The sequence below is a fragment of the Vitis riparia genome, chromosome 4, assembly GCF_004353265.1.
Source record: "Vitis riparia cultivar Riparia Gloire de Montpellier isolate 1030 chromosome 4, EGFV_Vit.rip_1.0, whole genome shotgun sequence".
NCBI lineage: Eukaryota > Viridiplantae > Streptophyta > Magnoliopsida > Vitales > Vitaceae > Vitis > Vitis riparia.
Window position 1 is genome coordinate 4274925 of NC_048434.1, and position 22502 is coordinate 4297426.

Consider the following 22502-nt stretch of genomic DNA (forward strand, 5'->3'; position numbering starts at 1 on the left):
CATAATTTTCTTCAAATGTACCTCAGACCATAAATGAAATGGCAAACCCCGTAATTCTATCCAACCTTCTCTGAATTTCCCCTCTATTACTGAATTTTCCTTTGGCGACCATCTTCTTAACAAGACTGTAAGCCCACCCTTGATCCAGATAAACCTTAAATCCCGAAGTGATAAAGCTTCCTCTATGGTTTCCACAAAAAATAATCCTTTTCCACCAGAGAAGGGGATGATAGTCACCACACCTTTATGCCCTAATCTTTTCGCCAAAGCCCGGCCGACCTCGGCCCAGTTAACAGAACCAGCATGACATTCGCACACCACAGCTCTTGCCCATCTCCTGACTGGAACAAGGCCTCCTCTCCTCGGTCCTTCTTCTCTAACTACATTCGCGAAGGATCGGCACAAAGGACCCACATGTTTGTGAAAAGTCCTTTTTTCCCTGCACTGTCTTCCCTTTTCAACAGTACTCGAGGAGGGGACCACCAACATTGAAGACAACGTAATCTTTAGATTTTCTCATCCCCTACCATTCTCTCCCTCAAGTATTACCAGGAAAGTTGACTTTCTATTAGAAGCGAACTTTGAGAGCCTTATAAACCTACCATGATTGTTGAAGCAAACCTCCATTAAATGTACTCTGGTTTTTCCTCTGAATTTTCTGTTGAAACCCATGAAATTCTTCATCTCAATGGCCTTCGTCAAATGTTCTATCATCCAACCAACCTCTTCCTTCTCAAAACCTAAGGCGAAAACAGAGCCTCTACTGTGCTCTGAAAGCGAACACCATTTTCCCCCGGCCTCACCTTCGAACCTAACCAAGAAGGTCTTCCTCTCCACAGAGACCTTCAACGTCCTTGGCATTGTTTGTTACTCCCTGATGACTTTAGAGTTATGGCACAAGCTATTTAGACTAACCAGATTGGATTTGCTTCCTCCTACAAGTATCAGTGACATATTAACAATTTCCTTTAAGGATTTGGGAAGCACTACTAGAGGCAAAGTTCTTTAGCCAATCGCTTGTGTTACACTGATTTGGATATTGTGGTAGGAAAGAAATGCAAGGATCATTGAGAACAAGAGGAGGACTTTAGAGATGATATGGGATCTAGTCTACTTTTATTCATCTTTTTGGACCTCTACTACTACAATCTACAGATTTCAAAGGCATTCCTCCTAACATTATTCCAACTAGATTAGATTTCAATATATATATATCAAAAAGGTTAAAATAGCAGTGTTGGATCATTTTAATGTCTATTGGAGCGTACTTCTTTTCCATTGTTTTTTATCAGGTTTTTTAATTTAGGGAAGGATTTCTTATCCTTCTCTTGTAATCTCATTTTTTTTTTATGAATATGTCCTTGTTTATGATAAAAAGACAGAAAAAAAAAAAAGAAGCCATCAAACTCACAGGTTAAGTAGCTCAGATGGAGCTGCACGCAACACAGTTAATGCTTCCTTCCATCTCCACTGGCGTTCAGATAAAGGTAAAAGACTTTGCAAAATTGACAAGCGCCATTCCCAATCATCAATGAAATGTCTAGCACTTGAGAGTTTCCATTCTAAGGCCTGTCTTCCACCAGTAGTGACACCACCAGCCAATGCATGATCTTGTTCCAACGCAGCAGATGGTAAATTATTATGTAATACATCAAGTAGCAACTCTATGAAAGATGTGACCATTTTGTTACCCCCTTCATAAGTAGAAAGATCAGTACGTTCCCAAGCAGACTTAATGTCCAATTCAGAATAGCTCCCAGGTGAGGCACAATTTGTCAAATTGAGAGAGATATCATCCATATGCAAAAGTGAGACAATAATGGTCACCATCAATATCTGCATTATTGAATAGATCCACCTTCAAGTTAGTGTAGAAAATAAATATTAGGAAAAGCAGAAGAACAAATTTCAAACACTTAAAGACACAACTTGAGAACATCTGGGGGGTTCAAAAATAAATATTCAAATTTATGGCAATCTTAATAGAACATTGTTATACAGTTTATTCAATAGGAACTTAATTTCTAGAATTTAAAGTAAAAGAAATGCCGTTGTGGGAGGAATCCTAAAGGAGAAGTGCTGCAGAAGCGGCTATGCTTGCCATTCTTAGGATGATCGGATTAAAGGAAGAACATCAGGATTTTTGAGGATGAGTGGAAGCCTTAGGAAGGTTTGCAGGATGCTGTCAACTACCTCGGTTCTCTTTGAGATTCACTAAAGAGTTACTAGGGACACCTTTAGTAGGAATTTGCTGGAAGCAAGAGAGGTATGCAGCAATGTTAGTAGTACTCTATGGGTGAGGGCGAAGTGGCTCTCCTATTAGGTTATATTTCAACAGTTATTCATCAGAAAACTCAGTAGATTCCCATTGGAGGAGTTTTCAGAGATCAAGATGGGCAGTAGTGTGATTACCTAGTCAGTTGGCTTCAGTTTGGAATTGAGTTGAAGATCCCAGTATTGTTAGAAGGTTTGATTGACACAACTTCTGCAGGCCTTAGGCACTTCTTGTAGAAGGGCATTCGGCTACTGTTCTCACATGGATTTCAGGGGAAAAGAAAACCTTGAAATTGGATATGCATACTCTAGACACTTTTAACTTCTTAAGAAGCTTTGTTGGTTCCCTTTCTTAGAGGCCTCAGAGACAGATGCTTTGGCTAAAGATTCTTCCATCCCTCAATTTCCCTTATTTTTCCTTCAATTAGATGCTTTGTCAGCTCCTGAATGTTGGTTAGTAGTTACTGGTGTTTCTTTGTCATGTTTGTCTTGAAGAAGAGCTCATGCCCCTTGTGCTTATCTATTTCCTTGATAAATTGTTGTTTCCAGCTTTAAAAGAAAAAGTAGGAAAAGTAAAATAGCTATTAGATAAATTTTTCTAAGAACTTCATCTTTCAACTCTAAGAACCATGTGATTCCATTTTTGACAGAGGTAATGTGTCATTTTCCTTGGTTTTTTTGGGAACTGGACTTCAAACACAAGAAAGAATAAAGAGAAGCACAGCCTTAACAATTCCAGAAGTACAAGACATCCAAAGAAAGCAAAAATCAGAGGGATGACCTTGCGTGGGATATTATTAATGGCCTCCATATGGTTCCTCATGTCTTTCAAATAGTATATAGCTTTTTGGTGGTAGCTTTCTGTTTCATCAATTGTACTCCTTTCCATAGCTCCAAGTGCAAGCACAACAGATTCCAGAGCATATCGCATGTGCATAAGTTCAACATCTTGCATTCTACAAAAATAATTTCACAGACCATATCAGCACATATTGAATGGATAAAGATGTATAACAAAGAACAAAAGCTCTAATGTCAAAGTAGTCCATAGTTGGAAATTTTTCTTGAGCTACAGACAGTAATAGTCAAGTATCCTTTTTGTACAGAAATTTCCACCAGCACATTAAATCAAAATACCATTAACTGTAGAGGCTCACTCTCACAATACTAGGAATCCCTCAAACACACTATGCAAAGACAATACTTTTTTTTTAATTTAAAAAAATAAATAAATAATAAAGGATAGCTCCATCAAAAGTAAAGACCGTGTCTGGTTTCAAAAGAAATAAACAGCACACCATGTCAAAGTAAAACATTATTAAACAAGATTCACAACAGTCAACATCATAAGCAACACTAGCCAACAGGGAATAAAATCTCAACTGAGAAAGCACACCCAACCACCAAGACATGGTTGTAAATAAAAAGCCTAAGGGGTTGATGTTAAACTTCAAATCATATACTTACACTTTTTTATAGTTTTTAATTTTTTTTTTTTTGATAGGTAAATAAGATGATGTGTTAGTAATGCCTAGAAGCGGCCAAAAAAGTACACACAAAGTATACAAACAACGCCCAAGAAACTAGGCAAAAAGAAAGACGAAAACCTTTCTCCTAACTAGACAAAAGCCACTATATAAAATCAATCATGGACAAAAAATGATCCTCTAAATACACCCTACCCCAATTCACAAAAGTGTACCAAAAAAGAAAATTTTAAAGCTTGGTCGAACCATTCCGTTTCATTGAACACTCTTTCATTTCTTTCCTTCCATAAGGTCCACATTAAACAAAGGGGGGCAGCCCTCCAAGCCTTTTCCTTTCTCTTACTCACAAAAGCACCATGCCAACCAATCAAATTCCTTTTGATTGAAGAGTGCAGGACCCACTGCATATAAAAAAGGGAGAAAAGCAAGCTTCATAGCATTGTAGCCTTCTTGCAAAATAGGATCAAGTGGTCACCAGTTTCCTCTTCCACTTTACACAAGTAACACCTATTCGGCATATTCTAGCCCCTTCTTTTGAGCTGATCAATGGTCGAGATTCTGTTCCAAGACGCTTCCTAAGCAAAAAAGCTTACCCTCATCGGAGCCCAAAACCTCCAAATAATACTCCAAGGAAATTGGTCACTAGAAGCTCTTGTGAAGGAACGGTAGAGTGATCTAACATAAAGGAGTTGTTCTTGCTATTCTTCCAGCTCAAGACATCCTCCACATCTCTATTCAAAACCAAATGATGCAGTTTCCAAACAAGCCCTCCACCTCTTCCATTTCCCAATCATTAAAGTGTCTTGAAAACAGAGGATTCCAACTGCCCACCTCCTCGCCCTCCTCCCAAGCATCAAACACCCACTCATCCTTGTTGACCGCCAACCAGAACAAATTAGGGAAAGCATCTTTCTACGTTTGATCCTCACACCACAAATCCTTCCAAAATTTGACCTCTCTCTCATTCCCTATGACAAAGCGGGATCTAGAGCAAATACTTTCTCAATCATTTCTAATAGCTTTCCACACTCCCACACCATAGGCTCCCCTCGCTTCTCTCGAACACCAACCTTCTTCCTCTACCCCAAATTTGTCTATGATGACTTGTTTCCACAAAGAATCCCTCTCTATAGCAAATCTCCAACTCCACTTCCCAAGCAATGGCATTGTTTAGGGCCACAAGGTTGCGAATACCTAAGCCTCCCTGCCTCATATCAACAGAAACCGAACTCCAATTCACCAAGTGCAATTTTTTCTCTAAGGCACCACTGTCCCATAAGATGTCTCTTTGAATCTTTTCAAGTCTTGTACACACCTTCCACGGAATGACAAAGAGAGACAAAAAGTAAATTGGGAGACTTGAAAGAGTGCTCTTTATCGAGGTAAGCCTCCCCCCCTTGGAGAGATGTTGCCTCTTCTACAAGGACTAACGTTTTCTGAATCTCTCTTCCACTACGTCCCACACCCTTGATGATTTGAAAGGGGCACCCAAGGGAAGACCCAAATAAGTAGGAAGTTTCCCAACTCTACACCCCATCACTGAAACACTATTCTCCAAAGAATCAATACTTCCTACAAGGATAGCCTCACTTTTATCCCTGTTCACTTTTAAACCAAAAATCGCCTCAAACCATAAGAACACCCAACTCAAGTATCTCAGCTGCTCACTATTGGCCTTGCAAAATAAAAGTGTGTCGTCAGCAAACAGAAGATGGAGCAAATCCCTTCCTACTCCACTATTACTTCCCACCTTAAACCCCTCAATGAAACCCCCGCTTCTAGCTCTAAATAGCAGCTAGCTAAGAGCCTCCATGACTAATATGAAGAGATAAGGAGACAACGGGTCGCCTTGTCTCAAACCCTTAATGTTGCGAAAAAATCCTAAAGGGGTTCCATTAATTAAAATTGAAAAATTAGTTGTGGAGATGCACCACCTGACCCAATTAATCCACCTTTGCCCAAAACCCATCTTGGACATAACTGAAGGCAATCCCAATTGACATGATCAAACGCCTTCTCAATGTCCAATTTCAGAAGAAGACCAAAGAAATCATCCTTCAACCTGGAGTCTACAGCCTCATTTGCAATGAGTGTAGCATCCAAAATCTGTCTATCCTAAATGAAGGCATGCTAGAACTTTGAAAACACCTTCCCATAGCTAGTTTCAGTTTATTTGCCAAGACTTTGGCGAACAACTTGTAAAGGCTCCCAACCAAACTAATCTTTTTGAAATCTTTCAAATCTTCCACACCCCCCTTTTTTGGGATCAAAACGAGAAAGGTGGAGTTTAGACTCCTCTGAAAAGTGCCAAGGTGGGAAAAGTCACCAAAAAAGGCCATAATCTTGTATTTGGTAAATTCCCAAGAAAATTACCAAAATGCCATGGTGAAGTCATCTGGACCAGGCGCTTTATCACCGGAGAGGTTGCACAAGGCTTCGAACACTTCTTTTGAGAAAGGCACCTCTAAACTTCTGGACCTTTCTGTCCCCAGAACACGAAACTGTAGATCCCCAACTCGCGGTCTCCAATCCTCATTTTCCGATAACAAAGTCTGATAAGCCCTACACACCCCAGACTTGATATCTTCCTCATCAGTAAGAGTGACCCCATTAATTTTCACCTTGGATAAAAAGTTTCTTCTCGCCCTAGCATTGGTCGTCTTATGGAAAAAACCTAGTATTCTTATCTCCCTCTTTTAACCAGGGTTCCCTAGATTTTTGTCTCCAGGAAGTTTCTTCCATTAAAACACAATTCTTGTACTCCTCCAAATCCCCTATTCAAGCCTCTGCTTCCTCAATAGACAGGGGATTAACACTCTCCTTGGAATCCCAGAATTGAATTTGAGAGAAGACTTATGATTTTCTAACAGAGACATTACCAAAAACTTCTTTATTCCATCTTCTTAGATCCCTTTTAAGAGCCTTCAACTTCTCAGAGGCAGTGGCTATTGGACCCTGCAACCGAGTACCCAGTCCACCACTCTCTTACTAGCTCTTTGAACCCATCTGACAAAAGCCACATATTCTCAAGGTGGAAAGGAATCTTGCCTTTTTTAACCCTCCCACCCTCCAGAGAAATGGGGCAATGATCAGAGACAATTCTAGGGAGAGTACATTGAAAGACACCCGAAAAATGGTCCTCCCACTCATCGGAGACTAGAAAGCGGTCCAACCTTGATGCTACTTGAGAATTAAGACCACCGTACCACATGAACTGACCACCAGAAGAAGGCAAATCCTTTAGACTCAGCTCCTCGATGACCTCAGAGAACCTTCTCATCTCTGCTGTCAAACTAAGCTCATTCCTTTTTTATAGTTTTTAATCAGAAAAGTAAATTCTTGCATCATGAAGCAATAGCATGAGAAAGATGAGTAATGAGTCATACTTCAAGAATGGAGAAGTTAATAGCAAAAAAGACACTCTAAAGGAAAGCCAGCGAAAGCCCAATACAAAGAACAAAAAATACTTTATAAATAAAACTCCCCTCCAAAAACCTCTAGCCTAAAAAAACACATCAAGAGTGAACAAATGATACATTTATTCTTATTTCCTATGAATCCAGTCATAAAGGTTGAAAAGTGTAAATCAAGCATCAGGGTAAAAAATAAGCACTTATTAATAGCTAAGGACAACAAATTTGCTTACACACCTCTTCCAGGCTGCTAAATTAGAAGCAATTGGCTGCATACTTATCAGTTCAATAGCATCTTGAAATTTGATGCCAGGGACTACATCGAATAATACCTACAGAAACAACATCCAGTTACAATTCAATACCAAAAATAGAAAACATGGTATTTAATATGCATGCTACATTTGCATTCCAATAGAATGTTTCTGATGACTGCTATGTTCTATACCATCTAACAGATGGCTCCATAAAGGAGCATCTAGTCCAATGTTCACCTGACAGTGTTCCCACATATCATAGGATTAGACAAATCAACAAATAGTTGCTTTCCTCGAGAAGAAACTACTTACATATTTAAAACTAAAAGGTTTTTTTTTATGAGAAACAACAACGTTATAAATTATGTTTGGAATCAAAAGGTACAAAAATAGGATAAGGAATCCTCCAAAAAAAAAACTAAACAAAAGGTATGTAGTAACCTCCAAAGTACAAAGTAAACCTAATCAACTGTGAATAATCACCACCCATATGGTTATAATTTATAACACATAAGGTTTAAGATAGATAACTGTGATAAGTGAGTCATTTCCTCTTCTTTTTAGCAACACAAAATTTTTCAACATTGGAGCTGCTGTCATGGAAATCCAGTAGTGTACAACCAGTCTGAATAATTCAACACCAAAAGTGGCAGGTATATTTTTATAAGCAAATAAGGTCGTATTGAAATGCACAAGCAAAAAAAGGGTTGTATATCCTATGTCAATAGGAAGTATACAAAAGGCCCCAAAATAAAAACCAACTAAACCTTCCACATATACAAAAAAAAACAAGCAATACAAAACCCCCATGAACCCCAATGAGACACTAACTGATGGATGCTTCAATGTAATGCCTCTGTGTTTTTTAAATGGAAATCGATATCAAGTTTTGCTTATACAAAACATGGATGAAAATTTCAACTAATTTCACTGAAATTTTGGTCATCTGGCATGTTGGAAACAAAATATACTGCAGATATTTGGCCGAGTGGAAAATCACTATTTTTTCATGATTCTTGCAATTTTCCCGATTTTCCAGCTTAATCACCAATTTATCAGCGCTTTATCATGTCACTCGCTGATTTATTGGGCACCATGTCAACAAGATTTTAGCTGGCTTTTGAATATTTCAACTGCATGAGTTTGGTGGCAAAGTGCCACTAGGAAAATGTTGCCCCTATTTATATACGTGTGTGTGCGTGCACATAAAAAATATTATATACCTCAATTGTGTCTCCTATTTTTTTTAATATATTCACACAAAAAAAATATTTTGATCATCTTATTTTCAAATTCCATTTAATTGTTTGTTAAAAATATAATAATCATCATGATAATTTTTTTAATGAATCTTTTTTTACATCGTTTGTACACTAATTAAATACAAGAGAAACATAAACTTGTAAATAAAATTATAAATACTTTTAAATGAGCCAATTTAACAAGTCATTCTCGTCTGACTCGAAGATCAAAACTTCAACATTGAGATGCTCAACACTGTCATTCCAGTTTATTGCACAACAATCAAAGACACTTTGGCATGAGCTGGAAAGATAGGTCCCAACTCGACAATGTCAACTCAATCATGTTTATATTGGCAAAAGGAGGGTGGTTGTAGGTCAGGTAGGAGGTTGATTGGTAGTGACGTTGGGATGGTTGGTTTGCCCTTGGTGGCTCAATTTTCCCTGAATCAATAAAGTCTTGGATGCCTTAAACACCCTCAAACACCGGTCAGTACTTTGGCTATTTGTCTAATGTTACTTGCACTAGGCATTGGCTTTGTACCTAGTAAGAAGAGGATTTGGTGGCGAAGATGGAATAGGAGGCAAGAGTACACCATGCTTCTGAGGCTTTTTCAAGGTGCAACTAAATAATCATGCATATATGATCGTTTCTTTTACATCATTGAATACATCCAAACTAAATAGATAATTATTCTACTATTAAACGTGTTTTCAAATTCATGACATAATTATCTAATGTCACAAATTTTATTATGTGTGTATTATTTTCTTAAGTAAAACAACTTTAATATAAGTATTATTGTTTATTTATTATTTCTTTTAGTTTTTCACAATAGCTCTATGAGTTTTAATCAATTTTTGTCCTACCGATATTTTTTTTCGAATTTCCATCTAACATTTTCGTAAAATCCAGCCACCGATATTTTCACATTCTTCGATAATTTGATCCTTGATAAAAAATACACTCAAAGCAAAAGACAACATAAATGTCATACAAAAATGAATAAAAGAAGGGACAAGGTTTTTGTGGCTTCTCTTTTGAGGCCTTTCCTTTAGGTGCCTCTTTTTTTTTTTTATAGGCAACAAAATCATGCATTAAGAAGCACCTAAAATGAGGAGGGTTTCCTACGTATATAGGTAGTATACACATAATAGTCCAAAGTAAGCATCAAACAAAGTTAGCCTACAAAAATAAGGCAAGGCTAACCATGATAAAGAGCATTTAAGAAATTCAACATAGAGGGGTTCTCCAACTCCAAAGAATCCTAAGACCACTTTAAAAGCAATCGTATGAAGAAAGTCTTTAATCTCTAATCTAAAAGCTCTTCATTTTCGAAAGTCCTTTTGGTTGTGTTCTTTCCAAATACACCAAAATAAGTAAATCGGAGCCAAGCGTCAAACTGCTCTTTTCTTCTTATTTAGCCTCTTAAATTTCTATTTTAAGAGGAGATTTCACACTGAAGCCAGAAACACCCAAATCACACTAAATACAGTAAACAAAAAGGTTTATAGTTCTCATAATGAATCAAAATGTGATCGATTGATTCTTCACTATCTTTACAAAGGCTACATCTGTTGACCATTTGACATCCCCTCTTCATTAAAGTATCTACAGTTAAGATCTTCCCCTAAACAACTTTCCAAGCAAAAAACCAAGATGTAGGAGGAGCACAAGATCCCCATATCTTTTTTCTTGGAAAAACTAAGTTATTCTCAACCCTTAGGAAAGTGCAATACAACTTGACACTAAAATTTCCCTTCCTATCATCTTTCCAAATTAAGTGTCCTCTCCTTCTTGCGCTTTTAACAAGTGAAGAAGTTCCAAAAAAGGGGTCACCTCATCTATCTCCCAATCTTGGAAGGGTCGTCTAAATTGAACCTCCCAAAACCCTCCCCCCTCTTCGACCCTTTCTTTTTCTCATAAGATTAAAATTGTAGCATCGTTGTGGGATGTTATCCTAAAAAGAGTAGGGTATACATCTTTCAATTTAAACTCCTTTGCCCACCTATCTCACCAAAATCTTGTATATCTACCATTTCCTCTTCGAATAGAAATTCTCACATTGAACTCTTCCCACCCTTTTCTAATGTCTTTCCAAAGGTTCATCCCAAAAGATCCTTCACCCCTCTAGTAGTCCATCCCTCCTCCATATCCCCGAATTTTCCAAAAATGATCTTCCTCCATAAGCTCTCTCACTCAAAAGAAAACCTCCATAACCATTTTCCTAGCAAGGCTTGATTGAGACCCTCCAACCTTATTCCTAACCCTCCATATTTTTTATCCTTGCACACATCCAACAATTTACCAAATGGATCTTTCTCCTTTCTCCCGAATCTCCCCACAAAGTCTTTTTGAATTCTCGCTAATCTGATCCTCACTTTTCTAGGAATTGCAAAGAGGGACATAGAATAGATGGGGAGGTTTGATAATGTGCTCTTAATAAGGACAAGTCATCATCCTTTGGATAGATACTGTTTTTTTCAAGTAGACAATTTCCTCTTGAACCTCTCCTTGATTGAATCCCACACATCACAATGCCTGTGAGGGGCCCCAAGGGGTAAGCCTAGATAAGAAGTAGGAAATTTTCCTATTCTGCATCCAAAAAGAGAAGTCGCTCTATCTACATCCTCCATCTCCCCCACTAGAATAATTTCACTTTTTTGCATATTTATTTTCAAATCTAACACCAATTCAAAGCAAGTGACGACAATCACTTCCAATATTTCAATTGATCTACATTATTCTCACAAAAAAAAAGGTATCATTTGCAAACAATAGGTGTGAGACTTGAGTCTCTTCTTCCCCTTTACCCTCAATCTTGAAGCCCCTAAAGAAACCTCCCTACTTGGCTACTTGGCCTTTGCAATTAAGCTGCCGAGGGCTTCCATGATCAACACAAAAAGATAGGGTGATAAAGGGCCCCCCTACCTCAAACCTTTAGAGGTGATTAGGCGCCTCTTGTATACATCATATGTACTCCGGAACTTTTTTGTTATGATATCATATATACCTTTCTTTGCTTATCACAAAACTAAAAAATAAAAGAACAAAAATTACTCAACGCAGAAAAAAATATTTTCATTGGAGGCACTCTTATAGATAAGTATATGTGCATAAACATTTTTTGGTTTCCCTTAGATTTTGATTTCCTTCTCTTGGTACAGAAATATGCAGAAAGGGTCTTTTGAGCTTTTTCATCTATGTCAATAAATTTCAACAAAATATATATATATATATAGACGAAATTCTGTTAAGAAACTCACAATGCCAACTGCTTCAAAAGTACAACTAGTTACAATATGATAGATGCTTACCCGCAGAGAACTTTGAACAGAAAGTCTTTCCAAAACAAAATTTTCAACAAAAGGGTCAAACTGATTGTCTTCTTCTCCAATTGCCATAGTTTCTCTTCCAGACAACAGCAATGAGGATTTTGAATTCCATGATTGACCAGAATTGACACATGCAACAAAAGAGGCAAGATCAAGCTGATAACATAAAGAATCGCAAAGATGTTCTATGCAAGATACCTGCAAAATCAAAAGTGATGTGATATATTCTGCCAATTGCTTATAAAAAAAATGACAACACTCTTATGCTACAAGTGATTTGATATATTCTGCCAATTGCTCATAAATCAAAGCACCAATGCCACTTTAATTGCCCTTGTACCAAAAAAAAGCCAATCAACCAAAATTTCAAATTTTAGACCTATTAGATTGGTTACAAGTTTATATAAGATTTTTTTTTTTGATCAGACAAGTTTATATAAGATTGTAGCTCACGTCTTGTCAGGGCACTCAAGAAGAGTGCTTAATGAAACCATTTTTCTCTCTCAAGGAGCCTTCCTTGAAGGGAGACAAATTCTAGACGCAGTGTTGATCACCAATGAAGTGATGGATGAGAAAAGTTGGTTAGGGGAGGAAGGGGTGGTATTCAAAATTGACTTTGAAAAGGCCTACGATCATGTGGATTGGGGATTTTTGGACCATGTGCTTGAAAGGAAAGGTTTTAGCACAAAATGGAGATCTTGGATTAGGGGTTGCTTGTCTTCAATGAGTTTTGCAGTCTTAGTTAATGGAAATGCCAAAGGTTGGGTTTAAGCCACTAGAGGGTTGAGACAAGGTGACCCTCTTTCTACTTTCTTTTTTACCATTGTAGCTGATGTACTTAGTAAGATGATGATTAAAGCAAAGGAGAGGGGTCTGCTTGAGGGTTTCATAGTTGGTAGGGGGATGACTAAAGTGTCTCTTTTATAATTTGCAGATGACTTTTCTTCTCTAAAGCTTCTCCAGAAATTCTACAAAACCTCAAGCTAATTCCGTTAGTTTTTGGGCAATTGTCAGGGTTGAAAATAAATTTAAAGAAAAACACTCTATCTGGTATTAATGTAAACCAAGAGTTGACTTCCAATTTGGCTTCAAGTCTTGAATGTAGAGTTTCAGAGTGGTCACCATCTTATTTGGGTCTTTCTTTAGGCAGGGAATCCACAAACAATAAGATTTTGGGACCCAGTGGTTGATAGAATTTCGAGGAGGTTAAACAAGTAGAAGAAGGCTTTCTTGTCTGAGGATAACTTAATTCATCCTATTTGTCTCACATCCCTAACTATTTCCTATCTCTTTTCAAGATCCCAGCATCAATAGCCTTAAAGATTGAGAAAATGCAGAGGGATTTCCTGTGGTCTAGGACTAGGAAGGGGAAGAAAGATTATCTTATTAGTTGGGACGTGGTGTGTAGACCAAAGGAGTTTGGAGGGCTGGGAATAGGGAAAACTGCCTTGAGAAATCGTGCTCTCTTAGGAAAGTGGCTTTGGAGGTTCCCCAGGGAAAGTTCTGGCCTATGGCATCAGGTGATTTCAAGCATTTATGGGGCATATACTAATGGATGAGACGCCAACATTATGGTTAGATGGTCACACAGATGTCCTTGGAAGGCTGTTGCTCAAGTCTTTCAGGACTTTTCCCCTTACATCCGTCTTGTGGCAGGGAATAAGGAGAGAATCCAATTTTGGGAAGATTTATGGTGGGGAGATCAACCTTTGAGCTCACAATTTGCAGGCCTTTACAAAGTTATTTCAGTAAGAAATATTACCATCTTTGGCATCCTTGGAAATTCCTACTCATCTTCTTAGAATCTTAATTCCTGACACACTCTCACTGATTTAGAAATTGAACTCCTCAAAAGACTCATGTCTTCACTTAATTAAGTGCATTTATCTTTTTCTACCACTAACTCAAGAGTTTGGTCTTTATCCTCCACTGGCTCATTTTCAGTAAAATCTTTTTTCATGGTCTTATCCAAGCCCTCTAATCCAATTCCATTCCTTCCAACTAATTTTGGTTGGAAATCAAAAGCCTCATCAAAGGTTAAGGCCTTTACGTGGTTAGTGGTGCATCAGAAGATTAATACCAATAACATGCTACAAGTGAGAAGACCCTACAAATCTTTTAGTCCTCATTGTTGCATTTTATGCAAAGAGAGTGGAGAATCAATTGATTATCTTTTTCTACATTATCCAATAACATCAGGGCTTTGGCATAAGCTCTTCACTATAGCTAATTTAGATTGGGTTCCACCAAGGAGTATTGAAGATATGATAATTATTTCATTTAGAAGCTTAGGGAATTCAATTAGAGGCAAGACGCTTCGACATATTGCATGTACACTATATTGTGGGTTGTGTGGTAAGAAAGAAATGTTAGGATTTTTGAGGATTAGTGTTGAACAGAAGGGATGTTATGGGATCTTATTCATTTCTACTCCTCTTTTTGCGCTTCTTGTACCGTCGCTTTTAGAGGAATTCCCCTTAATGTTATTCTACTTAGTTGGCTTTCGGTTTGTAATTAGAAAGGGGTAGATAACTTTTGAGAGAGTTTGGTTTTGATTTTTGAGAGATTTTGTACATGCTTTTGTTGGTATTTCTCCTTGTATGGTGGAGGGTATACTCTTACTTTGATCAGGTTTTGTACATTGTGGGAAAGACCTCTCATCTTTCTCTTCAACTTTATTATTATCAACATATATTTTGTTTCTAATCAAAAAAAAAAAATGACAACATTGGTTTTTACTTTTTAAGAAAGAAATTACCTCATCTGATTGATTACCATATAGAGAAGGCTCTTCCAACCGGAGTATTTGGGACTTACTTGTCCACAGAAGCTGCATCAATTTCCTTCTTTCTGCTGTTTTACCAGCCAATAGATCCCAACCCATGACAGTTACCAATGGCTGAAGCCGTGGAAATAGTGTAAGAACCTGTCATATAAATGATTAAAAGAGATCAGTGAAAATAGAAGAAACCAGCAATTCAATTTAGAAAAGAAATTACTGTTTTCATACAAGAATGAACACTATTATTTCCATACTCACATATTTAATTTAAACATATTACTGGACACATACATTGCTAGCTTCTTGAAGCTGCTCTCGCTTTATGGTGGACAGGGCTGTATCCATAACACATTCTAGTACATGCAATTCAGAAACACGAGCATAATGGTACATATCTCTCATGCAAGAATTAGTTGCCATGCTCGATGATGAGATCTTGTCATTCGAATTTGCATCAAGCTTTGATTCTGTAAAGGATCTTTTAAAACGCTCCAGAGGGGGTGGCATTTGGTTGTTATCAGTAGCTCTGTACATTTCAATCTCTTCAGAGAGAAATTCATCTTGAATGACCTGAAGTCACCAAGCTATCAGAAATAAATAACCTGATTAGAAAAGTTCTGTTTATCACAAAATTCAATCCTCTAACACATAGAACTAATATGTCTAACTGTTTTAGAACGATTATCTGTACACAGAACTTTAATAGGTAAACTTTTTTTCCTTTTTAATGTTGCATGGAACTGAACCTAGAACCTTACCTTTCCCAACCCAACTGCTTGCCACTTGAACCAAACACAAGACAACTGTATGCATACAAAACTTATAGATAGTACACTAACTAGAAACTATAGATAGTACGCTGCCAACTATAAGTTGCCAGTAAGCAGAAATTGAAAGAACGTATGGACACGTTGTGTGTTTTCTGGACTTTGTGGAAAAAGAGAAACCGAAGAGCATTTGAAAATACATAACAATCAGTTCATTCTTTGAGGAGTTCGTATGATAAATTTGTTGTCTTAGGATGTACATCGCAGAAAGAACTTTGACTTTATTTGGTTTTGTAGATTGAGTGGGGTCTAATTGAGGGAGGGAGCAGTTTTTTGTATTTTCCCTCATGGTGGCCATGCATTTTGTTTTCCCTTGTATGCAACCAATGTAACTTGGTGTATAGCTTTTTTCGTTAATATATTTTTTTCTCTTGCTTACTTATTTTATATATTTGCTTGAACAGTATAAATCCATCATCCGAAGAGATGACAAATACGAGCTTGAGGAAACTTTTTCTTCGGTCCCTGCTTGAATGGTCTCAACAATTTGGACTTGACTGGACTATCTCTTTTCGATTTTGGTGATAGGGTTGTTTAGCTAATCTTATAGACTTATTTTTCTTTTGTTTTTGGCTTTTGTATACAGCTGTTATTAGAGCCCTGTTTTCTTTTTTTATCTAATGTTCTTTGTCTATCAAAAAAAAATCTAGTAATAAGAACAAGTCTAGAATTTATTAAGATGGTTTAAAAGAACTAGAATGGAATCAGGAAAGTTTTATTGCAGAACAGCTTAGTGTTTACAACGAAAAGACTACTCCCATTTGCAAGAGAAACAAGCAAAGTACCCACCACATTCAACACCCAAGAGTTCAAATCATTCATCCAGGAACCAAAAACCTTGGTTCTCCTTGATGATGTAGTGTTAAAAGACCATTTTAGTAGAGCATCTTAGAAAATGAACTCTACTGCAAGAGAACACAATGTACATGGAAGTCCATTGACCGAAAATCTAAAAACTGAATAGTATTAACACTAGTGGTTTAAACGTATTGCAGGAATGAAGCATTTTTAGAGATGATGTTTCAAAAGAGTAGCCTAATCTAATTTAGTCTAACCCTTGTCAAAACTGTGTCAGAATATTATCGATACAAAGGGACATCATCTATCAATTTGTCAATATATGTCAATATGGTTAATTCTTAACATGAATGCAAGAAAAAGATGCTCCCATGTATGCTGTAACCCTGCCCCCCACCCAAAGGTATACCAAGAGACACACTTCAGATATGAAAAGAAACCTCAAGGGCATAATCTTGGAAAGTTACCACATTTTAAAGCATTACCAGAGCACAAATAATAAGGACTTTCATGAAATAACTCAAATGTAGACAAAAAGCTGAAGACAATTTTTCAATAAAAATAACCTTCTCATTTATAGGTAACATTTATTTATTCCTTTTTGTCCCTATTAGGACTCAAACCTGGGTCCTCCCACATCCTCACTTGAAGCCACATGAGCCAACCCTCAAGTGCAAAGAAATATCCATGTTATTCATGGATAGTGTTAGAGAGTATGGTATGCATTGTGAACTCAAATCCTAATAACTTAAGTTTTTAGGCAAATTAGTTGTTCAGCATGGCATCAAAGTCTTTTTTAATGGGAGGCCTTCCAAAACCTCACAGCATGATTGTTTCCCCAATTATAAAGTCCACATGTAAGCCCAAAGGAGGTTGTTTGTAGTTTAATTGCCTATGGGCCTATATGTCTCTCTACGTGCAAGTATGGGCCATAAGGAATGGTGCAAGAAAACGTGATATACATTGTAAGCCTATATCCTAACAGCTTAAGCTTTTAGGAAACCATATTACCATTATTTTGGCCTTTCTTGGAGCTTAATGGCTCATTTCCATTGTCCCATTTTTTTATGAGAAACTATCCTCGTATTCTTTTAGATAAAATAAGAAAATACACCAAAGAAATAAGGATGATAAATATGTCAAAAAAAAATGAAAAATGTACAAGAATACATAAAGAAAAGGGGAAAAAAGAAAGAAAACCTCCTTTATCATATCTTTCATATTTTATAGGGGTATCTCATCCTTCTTTATACCTTCTGTTTCACTTCTAATAAAAAAATAAGGTAACAAGAAGAGAATGAGAGAAAAGTAAATTGTTCTATGGTGGCAAGTAATGGTGTTTCACATAGACAAACTTTTCTGAAATCACGCAATGACGCTAACAATTACAGCAACTCCTCAACAGTTTGCAACAAATTGGATATATCGATTCATTGATTAGCAAAATCTTCTCTACAAGCACAATTAATATCCATCTAATACTGCTCAGTACAGGACCTTACATTTCCTCAATGAACCAATGTAGAAAGCCACCATTTACAGTCACTTACTCCTCAAAAATAAAACACAAAATGTATAGCCTTCTCAGTATTGAGTCTTGAGAACGTTAATATCAAACCATTTCACTATGTCATAAACCTTTCATTTCTCACAAGAGAACAAAGAAAGTAATTAGATCCTGTCATTGATAAGATCCAGGAAATTCAAGCACAGGTTTTGACCACAGCATTATAAGAGAACTCACTCAGCTTAATTCATCTCCATCATTTACTAGAAAAAGAAATAGGTAAACAAAAAAAAGTTGATGTAATACCAACCATTTTTTTACCAAGAGCTCTACACCAAGATCACATATCAGAAAGGAAAAAGGTTACCACCTGAATCATTTGAACAAGATGTGTACAGTTTGATGAAAGAGCTCCTTCATAAATCTGCAGTAACTTTTCTCGCATCAAATGCCAAGAGTCTCCCAACCCCTCCCTTCTTGACAATACACTCTTGAGGAGTTGTTGCAAGCCCGCTCTGTTAGCAGCAAAAGAAAATGTAATAAATAATAAAGATAAAGAATGGAATAGGAGGGAAAGAAGCAAAAATCCAGTCACTTGTTTTGGGGTGAGGAGGTGGAAAACATTATAAATAAAGGAAAAAATGGAAAGTATAAAGAAGGATGATAGACCATTTAAAGAGAAATGGTGATAGATAAGCAAGAATAGAGTACAAAAGACCACCACATCCAAACCAAACAACCCTCCAGGGCAATACTTCCCCACAAATCTAAACACAAAAGGGGCTCTCCTCGACACAAAACCATCAACCTTTTAATTGGTCAATCTAAGATTCCAAGTGGAAGAAATCATGCCCTTTAGGGTGTACGATGTGGCTCAGCTATCATTGATAAGTCCAAATGCAATCCCCTTCCCTTGGAAGCTCGAGACATGACCACAGAATTCTTTCCACCCTGAGGCTTCCAGCTTGCAGGGCAAAGGTCACTTTAAGGCCCTCTAGCAAAGTTAACAATCCACTTCAACGGCCACCCCAAAACTCATGGGCTTGAGGAAAACCCCATCAACTAAAACACCCATGCTTTCTGATGATAACCCCCAATGCCCAGTTTGCCCATGTAGGAAGTGGGAAGTGGGAAATAGGAAATGCAGAAATGAAAGTAGAAACAATGTCTAAGTCTGGTGTATTTAACAATGCACTTTAAGACAAGCACATGATAATAAAAATGTAGTCACTACTAAAACATATCTTGGAAGGGAAAAAGTGGGGTTCACATCTAGTAGAAACTGAGCTCATGAACTTTTTACAGCATTTTGTACTTCTCAAAATAGAAGAGAATATTGTTCTTCCATTCATAATCCATGGTGGGATGAGCTAAAAAAATACATTCCTATTCTTTGAAAGACAAAGCAAAAATGAATTAGAAGGTATCTATCAAACAAGGGGCACAACCCATGTACACGAACCATACTAGTCCACAGAGTACTATGTTACTATTGTTTTAAATTTTTAATAGAGAAAACATCCAAGCATAAGCATACTAAAAAGGCCATTACCTAGTGCAAGCTCATTTCTGGGGTTCTAAAAGTAATGATTCCACCCTTTAATATTTTTGCATGAAGTGTGGGTGCACATAGATCTTAAGGCTTGGGAAGGAATATATTTCAAGAACCACACCCAAAAGCCACTTTAGATCATTTACTCATTCTTGCATGGTGCAATATAACATACAGGTGAATTCATTCTGGCCACAAATATAAGACCTAATCATTAAAGTTCTTAAGTACACATCCATGTGATTATACATGCCAAAGCAATAGACACAACACCCCGAGGGTGAATAAATCATTAACCTTGATTTTTCTAGCCTGGTTTAAAAATGTTATTGACATCTTATTACTAATAAAAGAAATAAGATCAAAATGAAGAACCTAGGTTGAAGTAGATAGAGTCTTTGCAAAAGTCATCACTATCATAAGCCTTTACTGAGTTTGAAAAGTGAAATAAGTCCATGTACCGATACTCATCCTCTGCTACTCCACAATCAAAATGCAGATACTGAATATGGGAAATTGCCCTGTCCACATCACCCTTTTCCATGCTTTCCTTCATAGCATCCAAATGGGTTATTTGAACACTCCTTAGTATCAAGCCAAGAAACCTAGCATCCCCCTCCTCCAAATCCACCATCCCCTTCTCTTCGTTCCTTATAGTAATTGCTAAACCTGTATTGGATCCTTCGGTCCACTGAAACTGCCTCTGAATATTCCAACACAGTGCATCAAAAATCTCCGGAAATTCTAAAACTACATTCCTCAAACCCATGAACTCCGTTTCCTCAAAAATCGTATCTCCCTGATTTGCATTAATTCCACTGCCATCACCAACGCCTACGTCCGGCTTCAATCGCCTCAGCCCCAAATCCGCAATACGATCCAGAACCGGCACCAAATCCACCAACCCATCACTGGTATCCCGCAATTCTTCGCGCTGCTCCAATAACTCAGCGCGTGATTCAAAACCCTCGTTCAACCCATCCTTTTCAATGCTATCCAAATCAATCACCTTCCTGGCACTCTCCGAAACCCTAGAGCTCACAGTATGAACCAACAAGAGAAATTCAGCGCGAAGCCTCAGGCTTTCGGAATCAAAACTCCATAGAGATGAAGAATCGCTAAATTGGAGGAGCTCGATAGTGGATAGCCATGTCAGTAGAGATGGCGAGGGGCAAGACTGTGACCAGAGGATGGAATCGAAGCGCGCGCCATGGGCTACGATGGTTTGCAGGATGGCTCGGGCGAGGCTAGGGTTTCGGATTTGGAGAGTAAGGAGAGCAGCTCGGAAGGGTTCGAATTGGGCGAGGAAGAGGTGGTTTACGGCTAGGCGCGAGAGGAGTTGAGATTCTTTGTCCATTGATGATTAGAAGAACACTAATGTTCTGGATTTGAAGGCATTTCTGTGGGTGATGTGGCCTGTACAGTGTCATAAGCTAGGTGTTTGGTTCTCGGGAAAATTTTCAGTTCAAGTTTTTATGTAGACGTGGAGAGAAGGGCAGTGATCATTTGAACGTTGTCGCATCTTCTTGCTTCATTCAAAACGCATCGTTTCGATCTACAAGTTAAAAGTTAAAACACGAACTCCGTTTTACCCACGTCCCCCGCTCGTTACGCTGCCCGTCGTTTTTCTATTTCCGCGTCACCCAGAAAACGACATCGTTCTACGTTTTGCTATTTCCGCCGTTTTGCAATTTAATGATTTTCATCCGACAAATCTTATATAGTCTTATAAGATCATGTTTGGTTGTGGAAAAAATTGAGAAGAAATATGAGGGAAATAAAATTAAGAAAAAAATGTATAAGGAAAAAAAAATTCAAATATATATTTAAAATTAATAAATTATTTTTATATAAATTTTTAAATTCATTTTATTTTATTTTTTATTATATAAAATTTAATAATTTAAAATATATAATTTTTTAACTAATTTTAATTATATTTAATTTTTTTATATTTTTTTATCGGGAAGCCAAATATTATTAAATAAATTTTCCTAATATTTTTTTCTTTAATATTTTTTAAAAATCAAACAGACCATGAAAGAATTTTTCAAATGAAGTGATATATTCCTTGTAAGGTAGGTTTAGGTGCAATCAAATAATTTTGATGCCCAATTGATTTTCAACCGCACCATTGACCTTTTTATAAAAAAAATGCTAGACTTTAATATTTTCCATGAAAAAATAATATTGTATTTTTAGAAATTATCTTACCATTTTTTAAAATTAAATTAAGGACTTTATGGAAAGCTTAACATTAAGGATTTATGAGTTGACTACTATACGAGGAGGAAAGTGTAGTCAACTCATAAATCTAAAAAACACGAGTTATTTTTGTCATGCACAATAGCGAACGGGCTATTGACTAGACTATTTGCAACACATGCTTTGGCAATTTACCAAGTCAATTGGTTAAACGATGATTGTTACCCAACAACTAATTTGCATTGAAACTTTATATAAATGACTTCTAAATTCATCAAAGTTATATTTGGTTCTCAAAAAAATTAAAGGAAGATGCAAGGAAAAAATAATAAATAAATTTAAAGTCAATTAATCGTTTTCATATACTATTTCAAACTTTTTTTTTTCCATTTATTCAACTCTTTTATAAAAAAATAAAAATAATAATTTTAAAATATACAAATTTTTTAATAAGTTTAATTGTATTTGACTTTATTTTACATTTTTCATAGTAAAATCAAATATGAAAATTTATTTTTTTAAATAATTTTTTTATTTTCCTAGTACTTTATGATAATCAAACATAGTCTTGCAATCTTCCAGCGATCAAAAGATCTTCATTTTTATTGTAAGATGTTTAAAAATCTTCTAAGTGCGTTTATTCTACCAATTACATATTTAGTTTATTTCACCTTAGGTTTAAAGTGTTTAAAGAACACTTTTAAGGGATTCAAAATATTTATTTGGATCCCCAACTCCAAGTGTATAAAGACGTCGTAGAACTTCAATAGGATGAACCTCACATCAAATGCAACATATAATTTTTCTAATTGTTTGCTTATAC

At 36.7% G+C, this 22502-nt stretch overlaps 1 protein-coding gene across 1 annotated transcript; it reads right to left on the reverse strand.

Moving 5' to 3' along the window:
• Nucleotides 1–1382: 1382 nt before the first annotated feature.
• On the reverse strand, nucleotides 1383–20977 carry LOC117912664. Its single transcript, XM_034827350.1, has 8 exons — nucleotides 19936–20977; nucleotides 18293–18437; nucleotides 15082–15360; nucleotides 14767–14934; nucleotides 11991–12206; nucleotides 7412–7506; nucleotides 3056–3230; nucleotides 1383–1836 (listed from the first exon to the last, which is right to left on the reverse strand). The coding sequence occupies exons 1-8, from the start codon at nucleotides 20829–20831 to the stop codon at nucleotides 1408–1410; spliced, it is 2403 nt and encodes an 800-aa protein (XP_034683241.1). The 5' UTR covers nucleotides 20832–20977; the 3' UTR covers nucleotides 1383–1407.
• Nucleotides 20978–22502: the final 1525 nt, after the last annotated feature.

Coding starts and splice junctions, on each gene's coding strand:
- LOC117912664 (XM_034827350.1), bottom strand. CDS start 20,831: ATGGACAAAGAATCTCAACTCCTCTCGCGCCTAGCCGTAAACCACCTC. Junction 12,207..14,766: donor ATGGTAATCAATCAGATGAG/GTAATTTCTTTC, acceptor TTGATTTTGCAG/GTATCTTGCATAGAACATCT. Junction 1,837..3,055: donor TTAATAATATCCCACGCAAG/GTCATCCCTCTG, acceptor TCAATAATGCAG/ATATTGATGGTGACCATTAT.